Source organism: Nerophis ophidion, linkage group LG12, assembly GCF_033978795.1.
Source record: "Nerophis ophidion isolate RoL-2023_Sa linkage group LG12, RoL_Noph_v1.0, whole genome shotgun sequence".
Lineage (NCBI taxonomy): Eukaryota > Metazoa > Chordata > Actinopteri > Syngnathiformes > Syngnathidae > Nerophis > Nerophis ophidion.
In genome coordinates this window covers 44,761,042-44,782,908 of record NC_084622.1, presented here as the reverse complement: position 1 = coordinate 44,782,908, position 21,867 = coordinate 44,761,042, and the positions used below count along the sequence as shown (strand labels likewise).

Genomic DNA, 21,867 nt, shown 5'->3' with positions numbered 1-21,867 from the left:
GGAACCCCTCAACGCCTTGGCTGCGCCTAGAAATTCTGTCCATAAAAGTTATGAACAGAGTAAGTCGGACACGTTTCCAGTGAGGGTTGGACTCCGCCAAGGCTGTCCTTTGTCACCGATTCTGTTCATAACTTTTTTTTTAAATCAATCACAAAAAATAAAGTTAATATATGATGAGTAGGCCACAAAATGATGCTTCAGCCTACACCTTTTCAGTCCAAAAAAAAAAAAAAATTGCTTTTTTCATTCTTTCTTTCTGTTTCGTTTTTGATTATATATGTATACAATGTTATATAGAATAGAAAGTACTTTATCGAGCCCTTTATTGATTGATTATTGATATATTGATGCGTACACTTGACTGACATAAAGCCATTAAGCTAAACAAGTGTATGATTTCCTCTCACACTGAGAAAATTCAATCCCAGCACTGAAAGGCTAAGCCAACAAAAAAAAAAAAAAAATCAAAGTAATAAACGGTGCCAGGGGTGTGTGTGTAATAGATGTCAGCAAGCAACATGCAAATATCTCCCTGTCATAGAGAAAGGGAGTTACTCCATTGGATAAGCAGAAGGAAGTTAGAAGAATACAAATACCCATTGTTTTGGGGAAGCACCTGTCGTGTTTTAGCAATTTACACATTCGGGAGGCACTTCTCAGTGTAACACACTGGGAGAACTTTGATAGCACTTGTGAGTAAAGCTGCAGACCTCACCAGGCCCGGGTCCACCTGCTCTGGTAAGTTACCATGGAATTTTATATTGTTAGTGAAACCATTGGAAAAAAATAGAGAGGTTTGATTCATTACTCAAATAAACATTAGCTTGACTTTTGTGTGACAACTCGAAATGGAAAAGAAAATTACAGCTCGTTTTGCTGTTTTCCCATTAGTTCAGTTTTTTGTTCATTTACAATCAGCATCGTGGAATTACCATGACAGTGTTAATACCAAATGTGTGTTTGCTTTACTATAGATAGCTAATTCTACCAACCCTTTATAATGCATTACATTTCAAAATCAAATCACTTTGAGTTCCACTTTTACACTGTCAACACATCTAAGCAACTGGAAAACTGTTCAAAAAAAACAAATATGCATGTTTTCTTGACAGAAATTACACAACATTTTGTCAATACTGGTTTTAAAGCTAGTAGGCACCCAGCCAGTAAACACACTGCTATGGTCTGTAGCGCTCATCCAGTTTGGTATGATTCTCTTGGAGCAAACTGATCTTTAAGCGCCTTAACCTGATTTGCCAGATCTTTCTGTTTGTAATCACACAGGTCAAAGTGAATGAGTTTTATGAAGATGTGACCCAGATCTTAAAGCGGGTTTTGTTAAGTATAGAATTATAAAACACTCAATGCATGTTGTTCAACACAATCGTTCTCCAAAAAAAAAAACCTTGGCAAAATTATAAAATCCCCAGACATGGATGATGATCATTTAGTTGTTTAATTTTGTAGAAAGAGCAGATAACAGTATTTTCTTGCTTAAAGAAACACTAAAATAAATCAAGAACATGTACTGTGATAGGAAGAAAGAGTTGCATTTTTTAGAACAAGCTTAGTGGAAAATTTGGAATCACTCAATTCTGAGGAAGCAAGTTTAGAACCTTGAAAACCACACGAGTACTTGGTTGCGCCAACTCTGGCTTTTATAACAGCCTGCAGTCACAAGTGACGAACAGTACTCATCATCAATCTTGCTCCAACTTTCTCCGATTGCTCAGCTTTGAAGGTGGAAGTCTTTTAATGGATCATTTTCTTCACTCTCCACCACAGATTTTCAATTGGATTGTCATCTGGACTATTTTGCAGAATGTTACTTTACTTAAAGGCCTACTGAAATGAGATTTTCTTATTTAAACGGGGATAGCAGGTCCATTCTATGTGTCATACTTGATCATTTCGCGATATTGCATATTTTTACTGAAAGGATTTAGTAGAGAAAATCGACGATAAAGTTCGCAACTTTTGGTCGATCTTAAAAAAGCCCTGCCTTTCCCGGAAGTAGTGCGCGTGACGTCACGGATTGTCGGACTTCTCACGTCCACCCATTGATTACAATCATGGACGCCAGCAGCGCGAGCGATTCTGACCGAGAAAGCGACAACTTCCCCATTAATTGGAGCGACGATGAAAGATTTGTGTTTGAGGATATTGATAGCGACGGACTACAAAAAAAAAAAAACAACGGCAGTGTGAGCGTTTCAGATGTAATTAGACACATTTACTAGGATAATTCTGGAAGATCCCTTATCTGCTTATTGTTTTAATAGTGTTTTAGTGAGATTTTAAAGATTGTAAAGATTGTAAAGACATACTTTGAGGTCGGATGGCTGCGTTGAACACACTGTGTCTCAGAGAGAAGCCGAGGAGCTAAGCTCACAGCTGCTGCAGAATGACGAATAATCCACGGATGTCTTTGGTTATATATATATCACAATTTTCCCATCCAAAAACATGCTGATTCACAACAAACAAAGAAACGCCGGCTGGGTCTCGGTGCTAAAGACAGCTGGAATCCACCGCTTTCCACCAACAGCATTGTTCTTTATAGTCTCCATTATTAAATGAACAAATTGCAAAAGATTCAGCCACACAGAAGTCCAAAATACTGTATAATCATGCGGTTAAAGCAGACGACTTTTAGCTGCGTGTGTGCGCAGCGCTAATATTTCCTCACAGTCCGTGACGTCACACGTATACGTCGTCATTCCGCGACACTTTCAACAAGAAACTCCCGGGAAATTTAAAATTGTAATTTAGTAAACTAAAAAGGCCGTATTGGCATGTGTTGCAATGTTAATATTTCCTCATTGATATATAAACTATCAGACTGCAATTAAAGTTTTTTCAGTTTTTTGCAGTTTGGCAAGATGCATTATCATCCGGAAAAAACATTTCCATCGATGGAATAAAAAAAGTCTACATGTCAATGTAAACTTGTGCAGTTCTGAAGATGTAACGAAAGCCATCTCTCGAGTGCGACTACCTGATATGCAGACTATATCATGTATGGCAGGCCTCTTTGTAAATCTCATTGGAACGACACCAAACAAAAGTTCCAGAACCAGTGCAGAATCGCAATGCATCACTAAATATGAATATAATTTAGTCATGTATAGTGCAAAATTTTTATTTTTTTTTTGGGCAAATTACAACCATGTTTTTTTCTGTTTGGATGGTAATTACAGCTTTCGTTGAGCTTTTCTCTATTTATAAACGGGAACAGCCCTTTTTTAAAAATGTTGCTTATCGTTGATAACAAAAGACATGACGACGGATGTATTTTTTTCAATGCTTGTAAATAAGTGCGCTTACAATGGAGCCGATGGTAGTCACTCTATTTGGCCTATAAAGCCCTTAAAAAAACGTCCAACACCTCCATTAAAGTTGTATATACATGATGTAGGTATATATGTAATCTAGTAAGAGACACATTTCTTATTACATTTAATATTTTCATATTTGGCTCATTTTAAGCAAACGTGGTGTATTCATTTTAAAAACTCATCATGAAATATGAAATCCCCCTTTTTTTTCAACTTCATCACTGATTACTACTCACTGCTCACTGCAGACTTTATGAGAGCCGACAAATCAGCACTTACTGTACAAGGTCTGCTGTCGTTAAGATGCCGACTACTGGGATGTTCATACGTTCCCATTTAGATGAAGAATGACTAATAACCCTCGCAAAGAAAAGGAAAGTGGAACCAAGCGTCTTTTTCTGTCGTTTTTTACAATTCCGGGTCTGAATTGGCTTTCAAAGTGTACCAAGTTGTCAGATTACAACATCGTTTTTCTATCATCCAGGTGAGACGCATGATTTATGATGACATAGACATATTTTGCGCGAAGACTGTAGGGGTTCGTGAATCAAGGTTCACCTGTACCTTTAAACTTGAGTTTATTATAAACATTTACATTAACTTTACTAAAGTGGAACATTATCACAATTTCTGAAGGGTTAAAAACAATAAAAATCAGTTCCCAGTGGCTTATTTTATTTTTCGAGGTTTTTCTCAAAATTTTACCCAACACGCAATATCCCGAAAAACGGCTTCAAAGTGCCTGATTTACACCATCGCTATATCCACCCGTCTATTGTCCTGTGACGTCACTGCGTGAAGCCACCAGAAACAAACATGGCAGATAATACAGAAAGGTATAGCATAGTAGCTCGGATTCAGACTCGGATATCAGCGGCGCAAGCGATTCAACAGATTACGCATGTATTGAAATGGATGGTTGGAGTGTGGAGGCAGGTACCGAAAACGAAATTAAAAAAGAAACAGAAGCTTTTGAGCGATATCACGACAGACAGCGGCACGGGAGGAAGCGCAGACGAATTTGGCAATCACCTTCTAACCAACGATTGGTATGTGTTTGTTTGGCATTAAATGTGGGTGGAAGGAAAGGCTGGATGCAAATATAGCTACAGATGAGGCATAATGATGCAATATATACATACAGCTAGCCTAAATAGCATGTTAGCATTGATTAGCTTGCAGTCATGTGGAGTGTGCTAATATGTCTGATTAGCACACTCCACATAAGTCAATAACATCAACAAAACTCAGCTTTGTAATTTTGTTGACTTTATCGTTGGAAATGCATCTCCTTTGAGTGTGGCAGGATATCCACACATTCTTGCCATCTCTGTGCCATCTCTGTCGTAGCATAGCTGTCGTCGGTACAGTGTGCAGAACAAAATAGGGACTTTCGCATCTTTTAGCCAGTGGTGCAACTTGAATCCGTCTCCGTTAATGTTGTTACACCCTCCGACAACACACTGACAAGGCATGATGTCTCCAACGTACCAGAAAACAGTCGAAAAAACGGAAAACAACAGAATTGATTAACGTGGACCCCGACTTAAACAAGTTGAAAAACTTATTCGGGTGTTACCATTTAGTGGTCAATTGTACGGAATATGTACTGAACTGTGCAATCTACTAATAAAAGTATCAATCAATCAATCAAAGCTGATTTGACTTGGTGTGTGTAATGTGTTTTAGAAAATGGCGGGTCGTTTCACGACGTGACGTCACGGGTGAAAGGTCATCGCTACGACAGCGAACAATTGAAAGGCGTTTAAATCGCCAAATTCACCCTTTTAGAGTTCGGAAATCGGTTAAAAAAACATTGTCTTTTTTCTGCAACATCAAGGTATATATTGACGCTTACATAGGTCTGCTGATAATGTTCCCCTTTAACACTTTTTGGGTTCTCAATGTATAAAAGTTGACATGATCATAAAATCACGGATGTGAAGTTGCAGCATATCATTCTAACTGCTTCCTAGTTCACTGTTAAGCCTCAACCTATTTCAGTTTTTTTGTTACAACTGTGTTGTAAATAATTGTAGAATCCCAACTACCAAGTAATTGAACTGTTACTGTAAAAGTCATGCAGTTATTAGCAAAGTAATTGCTGTGAATTTATTGAGACTTGTAACTTGTTTTATTAGTGATGCTGTAATGTTACTTCATATGTAATCTTCTATTGGCAGTTCTAATGTTTGGAACTATACCTGATTACAAAATAAAAACAAATGTATTATACTGATATTTTTTAAACCACTACATGTAAAAATAAATGTTGAGGTCAAATTACTGTCAGTCTTTTACTGTGAAACGGGGATCAATGTTTTACATTTTCATATCTATATTTGATAAGATCTTGATGTCAGAACTTTTTGATGCCATATTGATGTTAAATGCCCACTGGGTTCCGATTTGCCTATCAGAATTACTGTAAAATGCATTGATATTTTCCGTAGCTGAAAAAAATTCTGCTTTTCTTTTCAGCTAATACTCCTCTTCTCGGGCTGCACCCATGCCATGGTAAACCAGTGTTGCAGCAACAACATGAGCGTTACTCCACTTAACACCTCTTTGGACACTCAGATTACCACCTCTAACCAGTGGGCTTTGACCAGCTATCATCCAAATGGTGATACATACGACTCACACTTGCACACTCATCCTGTCCCTCTACCTGACAGAAAAAACTGGTAACTTCTTAATGTGATCTTCCAGTTCCAGTTATGATGTCTGGATACAGAAGTGGTCGCCTCTGGACCCATGATTCCCAGCCTCAGTTCTGGAGTAAATACCAAGTGTGGGAGTGGCTGCAGCAGGTCATGGACATAAACCAGATTAACGCCTCCAATATCCCGTTCCAAAATTTTGATATGGATGGCCACCAGCTCTGCAAACTGACCTACCAGGACTTTGTTCGTGCAGCAGGAAGCCTGGGACCCATTCTTTTCCATGGCATAACACAGCTCAAGTGGAACGGTACGTCTACTCTGATTGTCCTTAAAGTGAAAGGAAGAAATGTGTAGAAGGAGAAAAGTCACAGAGCCAGAAAGGGGTGGTACTCTGCAATAGCACACACAAGGTAGACACAAGGAATAAATACTTTTCAGGTAACCTTTGTGTGTCTCAACATGAACATTAAGTTCAATGAAGAATCCAACAAAAAGGCAACTGAATGAAGTAATGAAGTCATGAATCTCCTCGTAATGTTTAGCTTCACGAGCATCCGGTTTATTATCTGTCAACCGTTTTATCTATGCCTGCTATCAAAGACATTATAAACACATTAAATGACGCAATAAGGTGCACAACAGGTTTGAATGAAAGGTCACAGTTCAAAGCAACACAACAAAAACTGTAGTTCTCGATGTCTCTCTCTCGCTCTCTAAAATCCAGCTTACCCAAAACAGAGCTGCCAGACTAGCTCTCCATTGCTCATTTAGGACTGGCATTGAGATCATGCATCATGAATTGTCATGGATGAAAGTTGATGAAAGACTGGCTTGTAGTTTGATTCTATTTTTAAAAAACATCTATACATACCATAAACCCTCATATCTGTATTCTCAGCTCTTGCTTGCCAGTGACAGTCACAACTACGGTACCAGGCTAGCCCTAAGAGGTGCTCTCACCCGTCTTAAACCCAAAAGTGATGTTTTGAAAAAGACTGTAATGTATCGGGCAATCACTTACTGGAACAGACTTCCACAATATCTGCTATCAATCACCAGCATAGTGGGCTTTAAGAATAAACTAAAAGGAGAAGTATTGCGTAAAGAGATTATTTTAGATTTTACCTAATGTCATGACTGTTTTTATTGACTATTGAATATTTTATTGATTATGGGATAAGCAGCAGAAAATGGATGAATGATACTTTTTCGTCACTTATTGTTTGTCTTTGGTACACTAATGTGTTTTAGGCCATTGGTTCTTTGTTTTATTTTTGCAAAAATGTATACAGTATATCTATTTTTATATTGCTATTTTTATCTTTGGTATGAAAATTATTAAGTAACAACATCTATTAGTATTTTTTGGTTCTTTGTTGTTGCTATTTTTGTATTATGACAATTTATTATTGGATCATGTTGTACTGCATTTTAATCGTTTGTTCTGTGGTTGTGTGATGTTTTTTGCCTGGACCCCAGGAAGAATAGTCTCCACTGCGGTGTAGACTAATGGGGATCCTTAATAAACTAAACTAAATAAACTAAACTAAACTAATCTCTATTGCATTCACAGTCGTACCTCAAATGACTTGGTTCTGGGATGGCGCGCCTAACTCAAAACACATCAATCTCAAATCACTTCCCCCGTTGTAATCAATTTGAAATCAATTTAATTAGTACTTGGCACGCGCTAAACAGCACACAAGGTGTAATGTGTCTTTTTAAAAGAAACACTAACTTTCAGATAATACAGTTTGTATAAAAACATTCAGGAGAGTTCCCTCAGGAAAATTTTAAATTTCAGCAGCAGTGTACAGAATTGAGATATAATCTAAAATGTAAATAATAAATAATGGGGATATATGATATAGTTTTACATTCCCTGTCATCCTAGTACACCCCCTACCCCCCAGAGAAGAGTTGTACAGTCTGATGGGGTGTGGGACAAAAAAGTTTTTGAGTCTATTAATCCTGCACTGGGGCAGCACGGTGGAACAGGGGTTAGTGCATGTGCCTCACAATATGAAGATCCTAAGTAGTCCTGAGTTCAATCCCGGGCTCGGGATCTTTCTGTGTGGAGTTTGCATGTTCTCCCCGTGACTGCGTGGGTTCCCTACAGGTACTGAGGCTTCCTCCCACCTCCAAAACCATGCACCTGGGGATAGGTTGATTGGCAACACTATAATGACCTTAGTGTGTGAATGTTGTCTGTCTATCTGTGTTGGCCCTGCGAAGAGGGGGCGACTTGTCCAGGATGTACCCCGCCTTCCGCATACTTAAGTATGGGGTTATTTGGACACTAGGGTTACACATAAGGGTTAGGGTTAGGGTTACTAATAAGCAATAATTATGTGGTTATTGAGGGAAGACTCTTAGTTAATGGCTTACTGGTTGTATATGCAGAATAAGGCATTAATAAGTACTTAATGATGACTCATTAAGAGCATATATATGACTAATTTGGATGTTAATAAGCAACTAATTATTTGTGAATATGTGTCCCCTACCAAACATGTATGTGTTCCCCTTACTAAAGTGTTACCATAATATTTACTGTATTTTGATAATTGTATTCAACACCAAGACTGACTTCTTTAGTGCGTTGATTTTTCTTTCCATAGCAGCGCACAGCCAACTTCTGGCAACAAATGTGTTTTCCTAATTCCAGAAACAAACGCGTGCATGTGTTCTAGTCATGGCAAACGTGGTAAAAAACAACAAAGACAATTATATTTTGACAAAAAAAATTTTACAGTCTTATATTTTTGATGATGAAAATACTGAGGATGAGCTATTCCTTATAGAAGCGAGCACGAAGGAAGGGTGGGATGTTGGAGCAGACGGAAGCAGAGAGTGAGGTGAAAGTGCTTTTAACACTAAATGTGGAACTTGGAGCCCAGCTATTTCGATATAAATGGATTGCTTACCCAAATTCAATGGGAAGAAAACATCCCCCGACAGCTGGACCAAAACGAACATCGAGTAAGCCACTATATATGTCGATCATGATACATGCAGCACGTCATGCATGTTATTGCAACTACAGTACTTTCGTCGTCTGGCTAGTTGTGTACAAACAAAACATGAATTGCGAGCTAATACTTTACAGATACTGTTTTTCAGTCAGTACAGATTGATGTTCTATTGTTGTGTTGTGTGTTACAAACTAAAACCTATTTTGTGTTGTCGTTGAAGCGAGCTTATCTCTTTCTGTAGTTAGCTTTTACGGCTAATTCTGAGGCATGCCGATGTGTTTGCTCTTACAATAACAATGTTGCTACAGTTTGGTTATCATACAGGTTACAGAATGTAAATTATGTATTGTTGACGGTTTTTGAACACATTTTTAAAGTGATTCGGAGGTAGAATTGATTGTTCCTATTAGAAGCATTGCTAGCCACCAAGAACAACCCGATTTTTTACATGTTAGAAAGCGAAAAAAAGAAAACCTTTTGTCTTCTTGTCTCTCGATAATTATGAAGGATTCCCAAAAAAGTGCAGCTATCCTTTAAGGGCATTTATAGGCAGAATAGAACGACTTCCGTAGGCTCCATTGTAAGCGGATTTTTGATCGCATTTATTTAAAATTAAGAATGCAACAAAAAAGAAAAACATCTTTTCTAGTCTTACAAAAGGCTTGTGAATGATAGTCAAAATTCCCAAAAAGTGCAGTTCCCATTTAAAAGAAAAACTCAAACTGTGATGTTTGTATTCTGTGCTTTCTCTCACTACCTTGCAGGGGACTACCATGCGGAAATGAATCAACTAGAACTAAAACCAGAGAGTAAGAAAAATCAAATTGTCTCGTCTGGATACACATTGTAGTTTTCTAACAATTATTTCATTCAATGTTTTTTTTTTTTTTTACAGTAGACATTTCCTGTGCATTTTCAGATGTCAGCTATCCGCAAATAGGTACAGTAAATGTACACATCTGATCTTTGAGTCTATCTTTTTTTTTAAAATTCAAAATACATGATGAAAGTTTTGCCTTTAACTCTGTTTGGTATAGAAGTCTTTGACTCCTTGATCCCCCCTCATGTCTCACCCTCGCTTTCCAGCCCTGGTAAGAGTAAATAAATAAATATACACATGACATATGAATATTTTTACATGTCACATTTGTAAAGGGAAAAACAATCCAATGATGTATCTTATCTGTTTCTGTTCCAAGTGTCTTACAATCGTCCGCAGCGAGCCAAAAAACACAGTAAGTAGAATTAAAAAAAACTTAAAGCCTCCATTTGGACCACAGTCTTGGGACACAAATCTTTAACACTTCATCAATCAGGGGTATATACCTTTTAGTTTACCCTTTTTGTCAATTTTTGGGGTTACCATAATGTTTGCATACATACCCATATACACAAATATAGTAAAGCGTTATGAAACCATAAAACCAAGGATACGCATATATGTGTACAAACATACACACACACATACATGAGACCCTGCCGCAAAAAAATTAATTAAAAAAAAAAACTACTGAAGTGAAGTGAATTATATTTATATAGCGCTTTTCTCTAGTGACTCAAAGCGCTTTACATAGTGAAACCCAATATCTAAGTTACATTTAAACCAGTGTGGGTGGCACCGGGAGCAGGTGGGTAAAGTGCCTTGCCCAAGGACACAACGGCAGTGACTAGGATGGCGGACGCGGGAATCGAACCTGCAACCCTCAAGTTGCTGGCACGGCCGCTCTACCAACCGAGCTTTACCTACTAAGGAATGAATACGATTAAATTAGTGTGCGCCGCTACTATACCTTATAACAGGGGTCACCAACCTTTTTGAAACCAAGAGCTACTTCTTGGGTACTGATTAATGCGAAGGGCTACCAGTTTGATACACACTTAAATAAATTGCCAGAAGTAGCCAATTTGCTCAATTTACCTTTAATAAATAAATCTATATATATAGAAAAATGGGTATTTCTGTCTGCCATTCCGTCGTCCTTTTTTTTTCCTTTTATTGAAGGTTTTTTTGTAGAGAATAAATGATGAAAAAAACACTTAATTGAGCGGTTTAAAACAGGAGAAAACACGAAAAAAAAATGTAAATACAATTTTGAAACATAGTTTATCTTCAATTTCGACTCTTTAAAAGTCAAAATTCAACCGAAAAAAATGAAGAGAAAAACTAGCTAATTTGAATCTTTTTGAAAAAAAATTTAAAAATAATTTACGGAACATCATTAGTAATTTTTCCTGATTAAGATTAATTTTAGAATTTTGATGACATGTTTTAAAAAGGTTAAAATCCAATCTGCACTTTGTTATAATATATAAGAAATTGGACCAAGCTATATTTCTAACAAAGACTAATCATTATTTCTTCTAGATTTTCCAGGACAAACATTTTAAAATGAATTCAAAATACTTTGAAATAAGATTTAAATTTGATTCTACAGATTTTCTACATTTGCCAGAATATTTTTTTTGAATTTTAATCATACGTTTGAAGAAATATTTCACAAATATTCTTCGTCGTAAAAACAGAAGCTAAAATGAAGAATTAAATTAAAATGTATTTATTATTCTTTACAAGAAAAATAAAAAAAATACTTGAACATTGATTTAAATTGTCAGGAAAGAAGAGGAAGGAATTTAAAAGGTAAAAAGGTATATGTGTTTAAAAATCCTAAAATCTTTTTTATGGTTGTATTTTTTCTCTAAAATTGTCTTTCTGAAAGTTTTAAGAAGGAAAGTAAAAAAATAAATGAAATTATTTAAACAAGTGAAGACCAAGTTTTTAAAATATGTTCTTGGATTTTCAAATTCTATTTGAGTTTTGTCGCTCTTAGAATTAAAAATGTCGAGCAAAGCGAGACCAGCTTGCTAGTAAATAAATAACATTTAAAAAATAGAGGCAGCTCACTGGTAAGTGCCGCTATTTGAGCTTTTTTTAGAACAGGCCAGCGGGCGACTCATCTGGTCCTTACGGGCTACCTGGTGCCCGCGGGCACTGCGTTGGTGACCCCTGCCTTATAATGTTTAATGTTTAGCAAGTAAACTGAGAATTTTAAGTTGATCAATGGGCTTAAACAATAGCAGCAGCATCCAGGCTCAAGTAATCAACATGTTCCTGAAATGAATGCCAAATTTTGGTGAACTTTGCATCAGAGCCCTGAAAACAATGCTTTATCTTTTCTAACCTCTACCATAACGATTTAAACAGTTCTGCGCTGCCAACTTTCTGGGGGCAGGTTTTTCCCCCCAGTCGTCCCTCGCCAGACCGAAATAAACAAATATTCACAAAATATGAATATTCTAAATCAGTGGTTGTCAAATGGGGGTACGTGTACCCCTGTGGGTACTTGAAGGTATGCCAAGGGGTACGTGAGATTTTTAAAAAATACTCTACAAATTGCAACAATTCAAAAATCCTTTATAAATATATTTATTGAATAATACTTCAACAAAATATGAATGTAAGTTCATAAACTGTGAAAAGAAATGCAACAATGCAATGTTCATTTTTGTGGACATTTTCCATAAATATTGATGTTAAAGATTACTTTTTTTGTGAAGAAATGCCTAGAATTAAGTTCATAAATCCAGATGGATCTCTATTACAATCCCCAAAGAGGGCACTTTAAGATGATGATTACTTCTATGTGTAAAAATCTTTATTTATAATTGAATCACTTATTAATTAAGTTTTTAGTTATTTTTATATATTTTTTTCCAAATAGTTCAAGAAAGACCACTAAAAATGAGCAATATTTTGCACTGTTATACAATTTAATAAATCAGAAACTAATGACATAGTGCGGTATTTTACTTTTTTTATCTCTTTTTTTAACCAGAAATGCTTTGCTCTGATTAGTGGGTACTAGAATTAAAAAAATGTTCACGGGGTAGATCACTGAAAAAAGGTTGAGAACCACTGTTCTAAATAAACAAAGTATTTCCATCGTTGGAGCATAAAAAAAACTGTTTACGTCTTCCAACCTTCTAAAATTTGTATTTTTTCAACGTTATAAAATCTTGCTAAACATGAAATAACACCCATATAGTCAACTTTTTGTTTCACCCAATGTAGTAGCCTTGATTGTGTTCTACAGTGGATAGTCACCGGTAGCCCGAAGGATCCTCCAAGCATTGTTACTACGGCTGTCACCAGGCCACTACAAGACTAACCTGAACAAGTAAATAAATAAATGATAAATGGGTTGTACTTGTATAGCGCTTTTCTACCTTCAAGGTACTCAAAGCGCTTTTGACACTACTTCCACATTTACCCATTCACACACTGATGGAGGGAGCTGCCATGCAAGGCGCCTACCAGCACCCATCAGGAGCAAGGGTGAAGTGTCTTGCTCAGGACACAACGGACGTGACGAGGTTGGCACTAGGTGGGAATTGAACCAGGGACACTCGGGTTGCGCACGGCCACTCTGCCACTGCGCCACGCCGTCCCATTTAAGTTTTACAATATAACTAAAACAACTCTCACTCCATTGCTTTCGTCCTCTCCAAGGTTCTCATAGCCATCATTGTCACTGACGTCACACTGGGTGTGAGTTTTCTTTGCCCTTATGTGGGCCTACCGAGGATGTGGTAGTGGTTTGTGTTGTGGTTTGTGCAGCCCTTTGAGACACTAGTGATTCAGGGCTATATAAGAAAACATTGATTGATACTTACTAAAGCGTCCCATGTGTGATGTCTGTAGGAGTGTTTTCATGCATATTTCTACATGCTATCGTAATGTCATCAAGTTAGCGTCATTAGCATGAGATAATATGCTAGCACGTTTACAAGTGTCTGTTAGCATCATTAACTTACAACGACATTCTTTTTGTATTGTTTCAGTTCACTCATTTCACCAAAACGTCAGCGTGGAGTTATTGAGTCTGTTTAGCTGATAGTTTGCGCAACTAGTGGGTCCAGGACCATGACTTCTATTTTGTTTGATCAGCCGTTTTACTGCCTGTGTTACAAACACCATTTGGAAACAATAAAAGGTATGTAAATAAACATTTATAAAATATTTCTGTATAAATAACTCATTTGGCAAAGTATATATCTGTCTTATAGTCCAGTGCGGCTAATATAAGGGAAACTATTAGTTTCTTCTAACATGTGGTGGGTGTGCTCTATAGTCCGGAAAATACAGTACTATTTCTTGAGTAATTTGTTGTTGTTTGAATATGAAATACTGCTATCATATGTGTATTTATATTATGTGCTGATGTAGTCATGTTGTAGTTGTAAAAAAGAAAAGAGAATAAAAATAAGGCCGATACGGTCCAGGTCAAAATGTGAAATATCGACGTGTACTTTAGTGAAGGTCTTATATTTGTTAACGTTTGAGAAGTAGTGTCATCACAGAGGATAAAGTTGGTCTCTGGTGGTTTTTCTTACATTACATTAAGTAAACATTGAAAATATTTTTAAGTAAATCAAGACCACAAAATAAAACAAATTATATTAGGAGGCATTTCCTGAAGTTTTTCTGATAGTTTTCTACAGGCCGGTTTACTACAACAGTAGAACAAAATGCTGAAATGATGGTTTATAGTTATAGTGTACCACTCCAAGATTTATAGTACCAGTAGAGTGCAAAAACAACTTGACTTTTTAGGGTTATTTGTGTTTCATTGTACCCATTAAATTATATCCAATTGTGTTTACAATCTGCAAAGTATGTGAAAACACAGGTTAAACATCAGAAAATGCCACAAATTCAGTGAGTCATTTTGAATATTGTGCTCTGAATACCTTTGGCTATTTTCGGAGATCGACATCGCAGTAGTAATGTTTCTGCACTCTGACAATGTTATCAGATCAGTCATACTTGAAATATGCAAACGTTTGAAAGAGATGTGGTGTTTTTCATTCACAATCCTTAAATAAGACAATAACACATAAGCTTGGCTTTTTTATTCATTAGAAATCGGAAATAAAAATGCCAACAATTGATTCAACGGATCGAGGGTCCTCTGTTGTGCTCATTATATGCTCTCTAAAAACTTCAAAAACTCTCAACGATATTCAATTTGAAGACATACTATTTTAGCGGCATATTGATAGCCGTGAGCTAATGCCAGCTTATGCTGCTACTGTTGACACACTAAGCCGATGGCTGCTTCAGCTTCGTCTCAAACTTGCTAAAAGTAAATTCTAGATTATAATTATCAATCGATCAATCAATCAATGTTTATTTATATAGCCCTAAATCACAAATGTCTCAAAGGACTGTACAAACCACTACGACTACGACATCCTCGGAAGAACCCACATAAGGGCAAGGAAAACTCACACCCAGTGGGACGCCAGTGACAATGATGACTATGAGAACCTTGGAGAGGACCTCAAATGTGGGCAACCCCCCACCCTCTAGAGGATTGAAAGCAATGGATGTCGAGCTCCAACACAGCCGCGAGAGTTCAGTTCAAAGCGGATCCAAGACAGCAGCGAGAGTCCCGTCCACAGGAAACCATCCCAAGCGGAGTCGGATCAGCATCATAGGCCGATACACAGGCGAGCGGTCAATGCTGGGTCCCGACTCTGGACAGCCAGTACTTCATCCATGGCCATCGGAACGGACCCCCTCCACAAGGGAGGGGGGGACAGAGGAGAAAAAGAAAAGAAGCGGCAGATCAACTGGCCTAAAAAGGAGGTCTATTTAAAGGCTAGAGTGTACAAATGAGTTTTAAGGTGAGACTTAAATGCTTCTACTGAGGTAGCATCTCGAACTGTTACCGGGAGGGCATTCCAGAGTACTGGAGCCCGACCGGAAAACGCTCTATAGCCCGCAGACTTTTTTGGGGGCTTTAGGAATCACTAATACAATACATATCAATTAATCCAGCTCTCACCTGATAGTAGACAAATGTGACCATGGTCCGGCCACCTCTAAGAAAAATTTACAGAGGCGCTGACTACAAGACGGCCACGACTTGGAAATGTTTCCTCTCGTTCTGGGTAGTCCCTCTAAATTAGAACTGGGCTTCCATGTGCTAAAACCATAGGCGTAAGTGTTCTACAAAAACTTTGTCAACTTGACAGTCGCAACTAGGATAGTTAGCTCTGTTGTCAGCATTCAAGTCGTTAGCAATGGGGTCTTGGATTATCATTTCACATCCCTCGAGCCAAAGCTGTGTTATTGACGTCGGGGTAGTAGTCCATCAAAATAATTCATCTCGACTTTGGCCAGACAGCTGCTGTTTTTGGATGGTCTTGCTAGCTCGACGCTACGTCCCACCGTTGTCTTTTGAGACTGTTGTTGAAGATGAAGTACATCAAAAGGTTGTTCTATCAAAAGTTGGTCAAGATACAGTAGCCTAAATATTAGCCGTTTGTGTTATTGTTTAGTAGTGGTCACTCTCAACCCAGAAACAAAAGTCCAACCTTTTTTCTTTTGATTGCCACAACAAAATAATAGCAAACAATATTTTTTTAAGTCACAATCTCACCCCTGTGTTTTTTAATGAAAAAAAAACAAAGTCTTTGAACACTCGCCTCACTCTTGTCTAAACGGCGCATTGACTTGCAGGACGGGTATACGTCTGGAGCAACAAACCACTCGCTACTTAGCTTACAATCTAGTTAGTTCACTTGCTGTCGCCTGCGTTCGCTCTCTGAGCCACATCGTTGGCGGCTGTCCACTTTGCTAATCATATTTGGATGATAACAAACTAAAGACTGTTAGTTCTGAACCAATTGTACTTCTGGAGTATTTACGGATGTAAACAGAGGTCACGGCACCAGAAGTATTTTACCTGAGGCTGTAGGCTACAGTTGCCAAATGGGAAACGTTTTCTAAGTTCTTTGCATTCATGTTATAGAATTGTACATGACATTCTCAATGACACTAATGTTTGAAAAATCCATCCATCCATCCATCATCTTCCACTTATCCGAGGTTGGGTCGCGGGGGCAGCAGCCTAAGCAGGGAAGCCCAGACTTCCCTATCTCCAGCCACTTCGTCTAGCTCTTCCCGGGGGATCCCGAGGCGTTCCCAGGCCAGCCGGGAGACATAGTCTTCCCAACGTGTCCTGGGTCTTCCCCGTGGCCTCCTACCGGCTGGACGTGCCCTAAACACCTCCCTAGGGAGGCGTTCGGGTGGCATCCTGACCAGATGCCCGAACCACTTCATCTGGCTCCTCTCGATGTGGAGGAGCAGCGGCTTTACGTTGAGCTCCTCCCGGATGGCAGAGCTTCTCACCCTATCTCTAAGGGAGAGACCTGGAAACTCATTTGGGCCGCTTGTACCCGTGATCTTATCCTTTCGGTCATGACCCAAAGCTCATGACCATAGGTGAGGATGGGAACGTAGATCGACCGGTAAATTGAGAGCTTTGCCTTCCGGCTCAGCTCCTTCTTCACCACAACGGATCGATACAACGTCCGCATTACTGAAGACGCCGCACCGATCCGCCTGTCGATCTCACGATCCACTCTTCCCTCACTCGTGAACAAGACTCCTAGGTACTTGAACTCCTCCACTTGGGGCAGGCGATGATCCACTAAAAAACAAATAATTCTGTGGTACAGTACATGGGACACAAAAGTGTCAAAAAGACATCCAAAAGAGGATGGTAATTGACAATAGGTCTAGATGTAAAATATAGTGTAGAAATGCACCCGTCTTGATTTTAAAATGTGTCTTTCGAGGCGTGGCGGTACTTCATGCCAACATAAATGTTCTTTTCTTCTCAAAGGGTGCTCACAAGCCGGAAAATAAGACAAATACTGTATTGTATTACAATAAAAAACATAATTAAGACTTAATTAATCACTTAATTAAGGCCAAAACACATTAAGAAAAGATTTTGTAGAAATGTAGAAAGAAATGACTGTACATGCATTTTGTGTGGAACAACCCAAGAAACCTGACTTCAACCCCATTAAACACATTTGACAGAAAACAGAACAGCGGTTGTTAGCCAAATCTAGCATCAGTTACTTCTGATTAATTCATGTAACAAACACGTGTCCCAATACTTTTTGTCCTTTTAGGATATATTTTTTTACAATAAGTAATATACATACAGTATGTACTTCTACAATACTTTTTTGCAATGCTCTGCAGATCCAAGGGGGACACACTTATGGGAATTTATCAGAGACATTCTACTGTACCCTGAACGCAACCCAGGCCTGATCAAGTGGGAGGATCGGAAAGAAGGGGTATTCCGCTTCCTAAAATCCGAAGAAGTGGCACAGCTATGGGGCAAGAAGAAAAACAACAGTAGCATGACGTACGAGAAGCTGAGCAGAGCAATGAGGTATGACAACACTGCCAAAATGATAAATAGAAAAATAAGAAATTGTGGGTTTTAAGGAGTTGGGTTGTAGTGAGCTATTACATTCAGTGGTTGTATAATTTACGTTGAAGGGGACTCCAAAGACTGTTTTATTATTCTCCACAGCTGAGTCAGCAGAAATATAGATACCAATTTATCATTGTTGTAAAAGTGACTAATCTCTATTTTTATTCGTGTTGTACTGCTCTTAATCCTTATCTATACACTAATGTAAATTCCAATAAAATAATTGCTCGACCCAATGAATATGCTCCCTTTAATAAAGCATTTTTTCCTGCAAATTGTATTTGACCTATTAGTAATATTTTGCAGATGCACTTTCCCCTGAGCTAGTCATCATAGGTGTAGATGCTAACTAACTATAGCAGTGCTTTGGAATGTTGAGCTGGTCTATCAATATTTTGACATGACTGATCAACCCTCAGTGTACTACCCAATGGTAGTATGGTGTAATATACTCCGCACTACAGCTTCAACTTCCAAAATTACAAGTGAAAGCAAATCAAGCCACTATTCCCTTAGATTCTCAATGTCTTTCCTTGAAGGTCTCTTATCACCTCTAATCATCACATTAATATTTTACATTTTTTTTGTGGAGACATGTGAACTGGCAAGTAGTATAATATTTGCATGATGAAGGGTAAACCGATAAACACATCAGAAAAACTAAATCACAAAAAAGATTAAATATGTGAACTGTCTATTTAATTATACATACATGTTCTATGTTAGACAATTTTACTGACGGATCCACTGAGCATCAGACAATTCAAAGACAATGGATCAATGAATATTCTCATTCATTCATTGTATTCTCAGGTCGTTGATTTGAACTGATCTCGACTGGACTGTTGAGATTGTCTTGGAAGCAGGCTTCATTTGGTCATGCTAAGAGACCTAGATGGGACAGTTCTTGTCTAAAAGGCTATATACTTGTAATATTTATCTCTGTATTGTCATATTTTGTTCCTCGTATGTGAAAGCGTTTGTTGAAATAAAACATCTTTTTTTTACGTCTTGATAAATTTTTTTGAGGCTGTATGCAAAAACATGCCATTAATTGGAATATTGTGGCTGAATATTGTGGCTGAATATACATGACTGAATGACTGGAATTTAAAAGGAGCTAATACAGTTGGTATTTACTCAGTTTAAAGCTGTGCTAGCTAAGGCTAATGAAGCCTGCTCAGATGTCTTCTAAAATAATCTGAAAACTCATGTTGCAATCGATTCAATGCCCTAAGTGTACATAATATTTGTATTTTTTCAAAAAGGTTGTCTTTGTCAATAATTAGTGTCAATTATATAATTTTTTCATCCATCATTTTTACTGCTGTTTTGCAGAAAACAAGTAACTATCTTCATTATTCGATATTAATAAGTACAAGTAATAAATACTTAACATCCACCGCAGGAGACATTGCAAAAATGCATTGCTGAGTCTATTGTGATTATATGTAAGTGCTTAAGGGGAAAACTGAACTTTTTCGTTCACAATCATTATGAAAGACATGACGACGAATGGATTTTTTTTTTGTGCATTTTAAATATTAAAGTCTGCTTACAGTGAAGCCAATGGGAACTCCTCTATTACGCCTATAAAACCTGATAAATAACCATTCAAAAAATGACAACAATTCCCAATTTACATTTTGTGACTTGAATAATAATGACCAAGTATGAGTGATATTGTTATCGTAAGTGCTATTGCAGACACAGTAGTTATAGCGGTGACATGATCACTTCCTGTGGGCCGATGTTTACATCATCAAGTGGTCCGCTGTTTCCTCGCTTCCCTGCTCCCTGTAAGTTTATTGTAGATCACAAATCATGACTCTCACCTGAGAAGTAGATGGCTGGGGGTATAATCCAACAGGGTGGGACACTTTGGCAGCCATTTAAGACCTGGAACTGGTGAAAACAACACGGAAAGTTATTTTTCCCCTCTGCCCCCACCCCGTTCCTTTGCAAGGATTATGAGACATTTTTCATCTAAATGGGGATATATTAACGTCCCAGCAGTCGGCATCTTAATGACAGCAGACCTTTTACAGTAAGTGATGTTTTATTGTCTGTTGGCTCTCATAAAATCTTCAGTGAGCAGAAATCAGTGATAAAGAAAAAAAGCTAACTTTGTGATGCCTTTTTAAAATTAATGCGCCGCATATGCCTAAAATGATAAAAATACGTAAATATTAAATGTTATTATAAATGTACCTGTTACTAAATTACATATATACTTACATCATGTACATAAAACCCTAATGGAGGTATGTAGGATGTGTTTTTAGGGCTTTAAAGGTAGAATTGAACGGCTCCCGTAGGCTCCATTGTAAGTGTACTTTCGATTGAATTGATTTACTATTTCGAATACATTTAAAAAATCCATCTGTCGTCCTTCTTTCATGTTGATTGTGATCGATAGGCAAAATTCCTATAAAAGTCCAGTTCCATTTTAAACCAGTAATATTTTTCATTAAATCTACAAAATAGTATACCCAAACATTAAGATGTTTTGACACACCAAAGTCTTATGTTTTCCAAAAAATATAAATATAAATTTACAGGCAATACTGTTTTTATTGCGTTAACTAAAATACCACCGTACATGCATAACTCAACTGATTAAAATTCAATCGAGAGATGAAATGGTAATGTTACAATTGCTGTCATGTTTTTTCCATTAATAAGTCTATACTTTTTCTCTGACAGATATTATTACAAGAGGGAAATCCTTGAACGAGTAGACGGACGCAGATTGGTCTACAAATTTGGTAGGAATGCCAGAGGCTGGAGAGAGTCAGAGAAATAAGACTGTCCTTGTATCATGTGTCGTCGTTCTTCTGTATAGTAATGAATACTGTTATTACAATGTAATGCAACATTCGCTTGACAGATGAGGGCTATTTGAAACCTTTGGCTTTAACGTTTTTGTTGACACTTCAGTGAAAGCTATGTTTACACAAAGTACCCTAACAATAAAACACGAGTAGCATAACTGTAGATCAGATAATCCCGAATAAAGGTTGGATGCCGAATATGGGAAGGATGACGATCACAGTTTCAAAGTGAAACACGAATAACATCAAATAAGCACCATGCAGCTATGAAAAATAAGCAACTTGCAATTAACTTGTAATATTTATCTCTGTATTGTCATATTTTGTTCCTCGTATGTGAAAGCGTTTGTTGAAATAAAACATCTTTTTTTTACGTCTTGATACATTTTTTTGGGGGCTGTATGCAAAAACGTGCCATTAATTGGAATATTGTGGCTGAATATACATGACTGAATGACTGGAATTTAAAATTTAATACAGTTGGTATTAAATCTTATATTGTTTACCATTGCCACCATGGTAAATTACGGCTTATACTTGTATATATACTTTTCTACCTTCAAGGTACACAAAGCGCTCTGACACTAAATCCACATTCACCCTTTCACACACACAATCACACACTGATGGCAGGAGTTGCCATGCAAGGCACTAACCACGGCCCATCAGGAGCAAAGGTGAAGTGTCTTGCTCAAGGACACAACGGACGTGATTAGGTTGGTAGAAGCTGGGGATCGAACCAGGAACCC

The 21,867-nt window shown here is 37.6% G+C and overlaps 1 protein-coding gene across 2 annotated transcripts; it reads left to right on the top strand.

Moving 5' to 3' along the window:
- The first annotated feature begins 569 nt into the window (after positions 1 to 569).
- Positions 570 to 21,491, top strand: LOC133563487 (ETS homologous factor-like). 2 transcript variants are annotated; one of them, XM_061917643.1, is made up of 9 exons: positions 570 to 738; positions 5,820 to 5,964; positions 6,051 to 6,311; positions 9,744 to 9,788; positions 9,878 to 9,919; positions 10,017 to 10,070; positions 10,179 to 10,214; positions 18,044 to 18,239; positions 20,991 to 21,491. In XM_061917643.1, exons 2-9 carry the CDS (start codon positions 5,853 to 5,855, stop codon positions 21,088 to 21,090), a joined length of 846 nt encoding a protein of 281 aa, XP_061773627.1. In that variant the 5' UTR covers positions 570 to 738; positions 5,820 to 5,852; the 3' UTR covers positions 21,091 to 21,491. The 2 variants fall into 2 exon arrangements, with proteins under 2 accessions (XP_061773627.1, XP_061773626.1); XM_061917642.1 differs by having other exon boundaries at positions 573 to 738; positions 9,875 to 9,919.
- Positions 21,492 to 21,867: the final 376 nt, after the last annotated feature.

Bases quoted from the DNA above. Each gene is read 5' to 3' on its own strand.
- LOC133563487 (XM_061917642.1), top strand. From the start codon at position 5,853: ATGGTAAACCAGTGTTGCAGCAACAACATGAGCGTTACTCCACTTAAC. The intron at 5,965-6,050 runs GTGATACATACG...GTGATCTTCCAG, and splicing joins GACCAGCTATCATCCAAATG to TTCCAGTTATGATGTCTGGA. The intron at 18,240-20,990 runs GTATGACAACAC...TTTCTCTGACAG, and splicing joins AAGCTGAGCAGAGCAATGAG to ATATTATTACAAGAGGGAAA.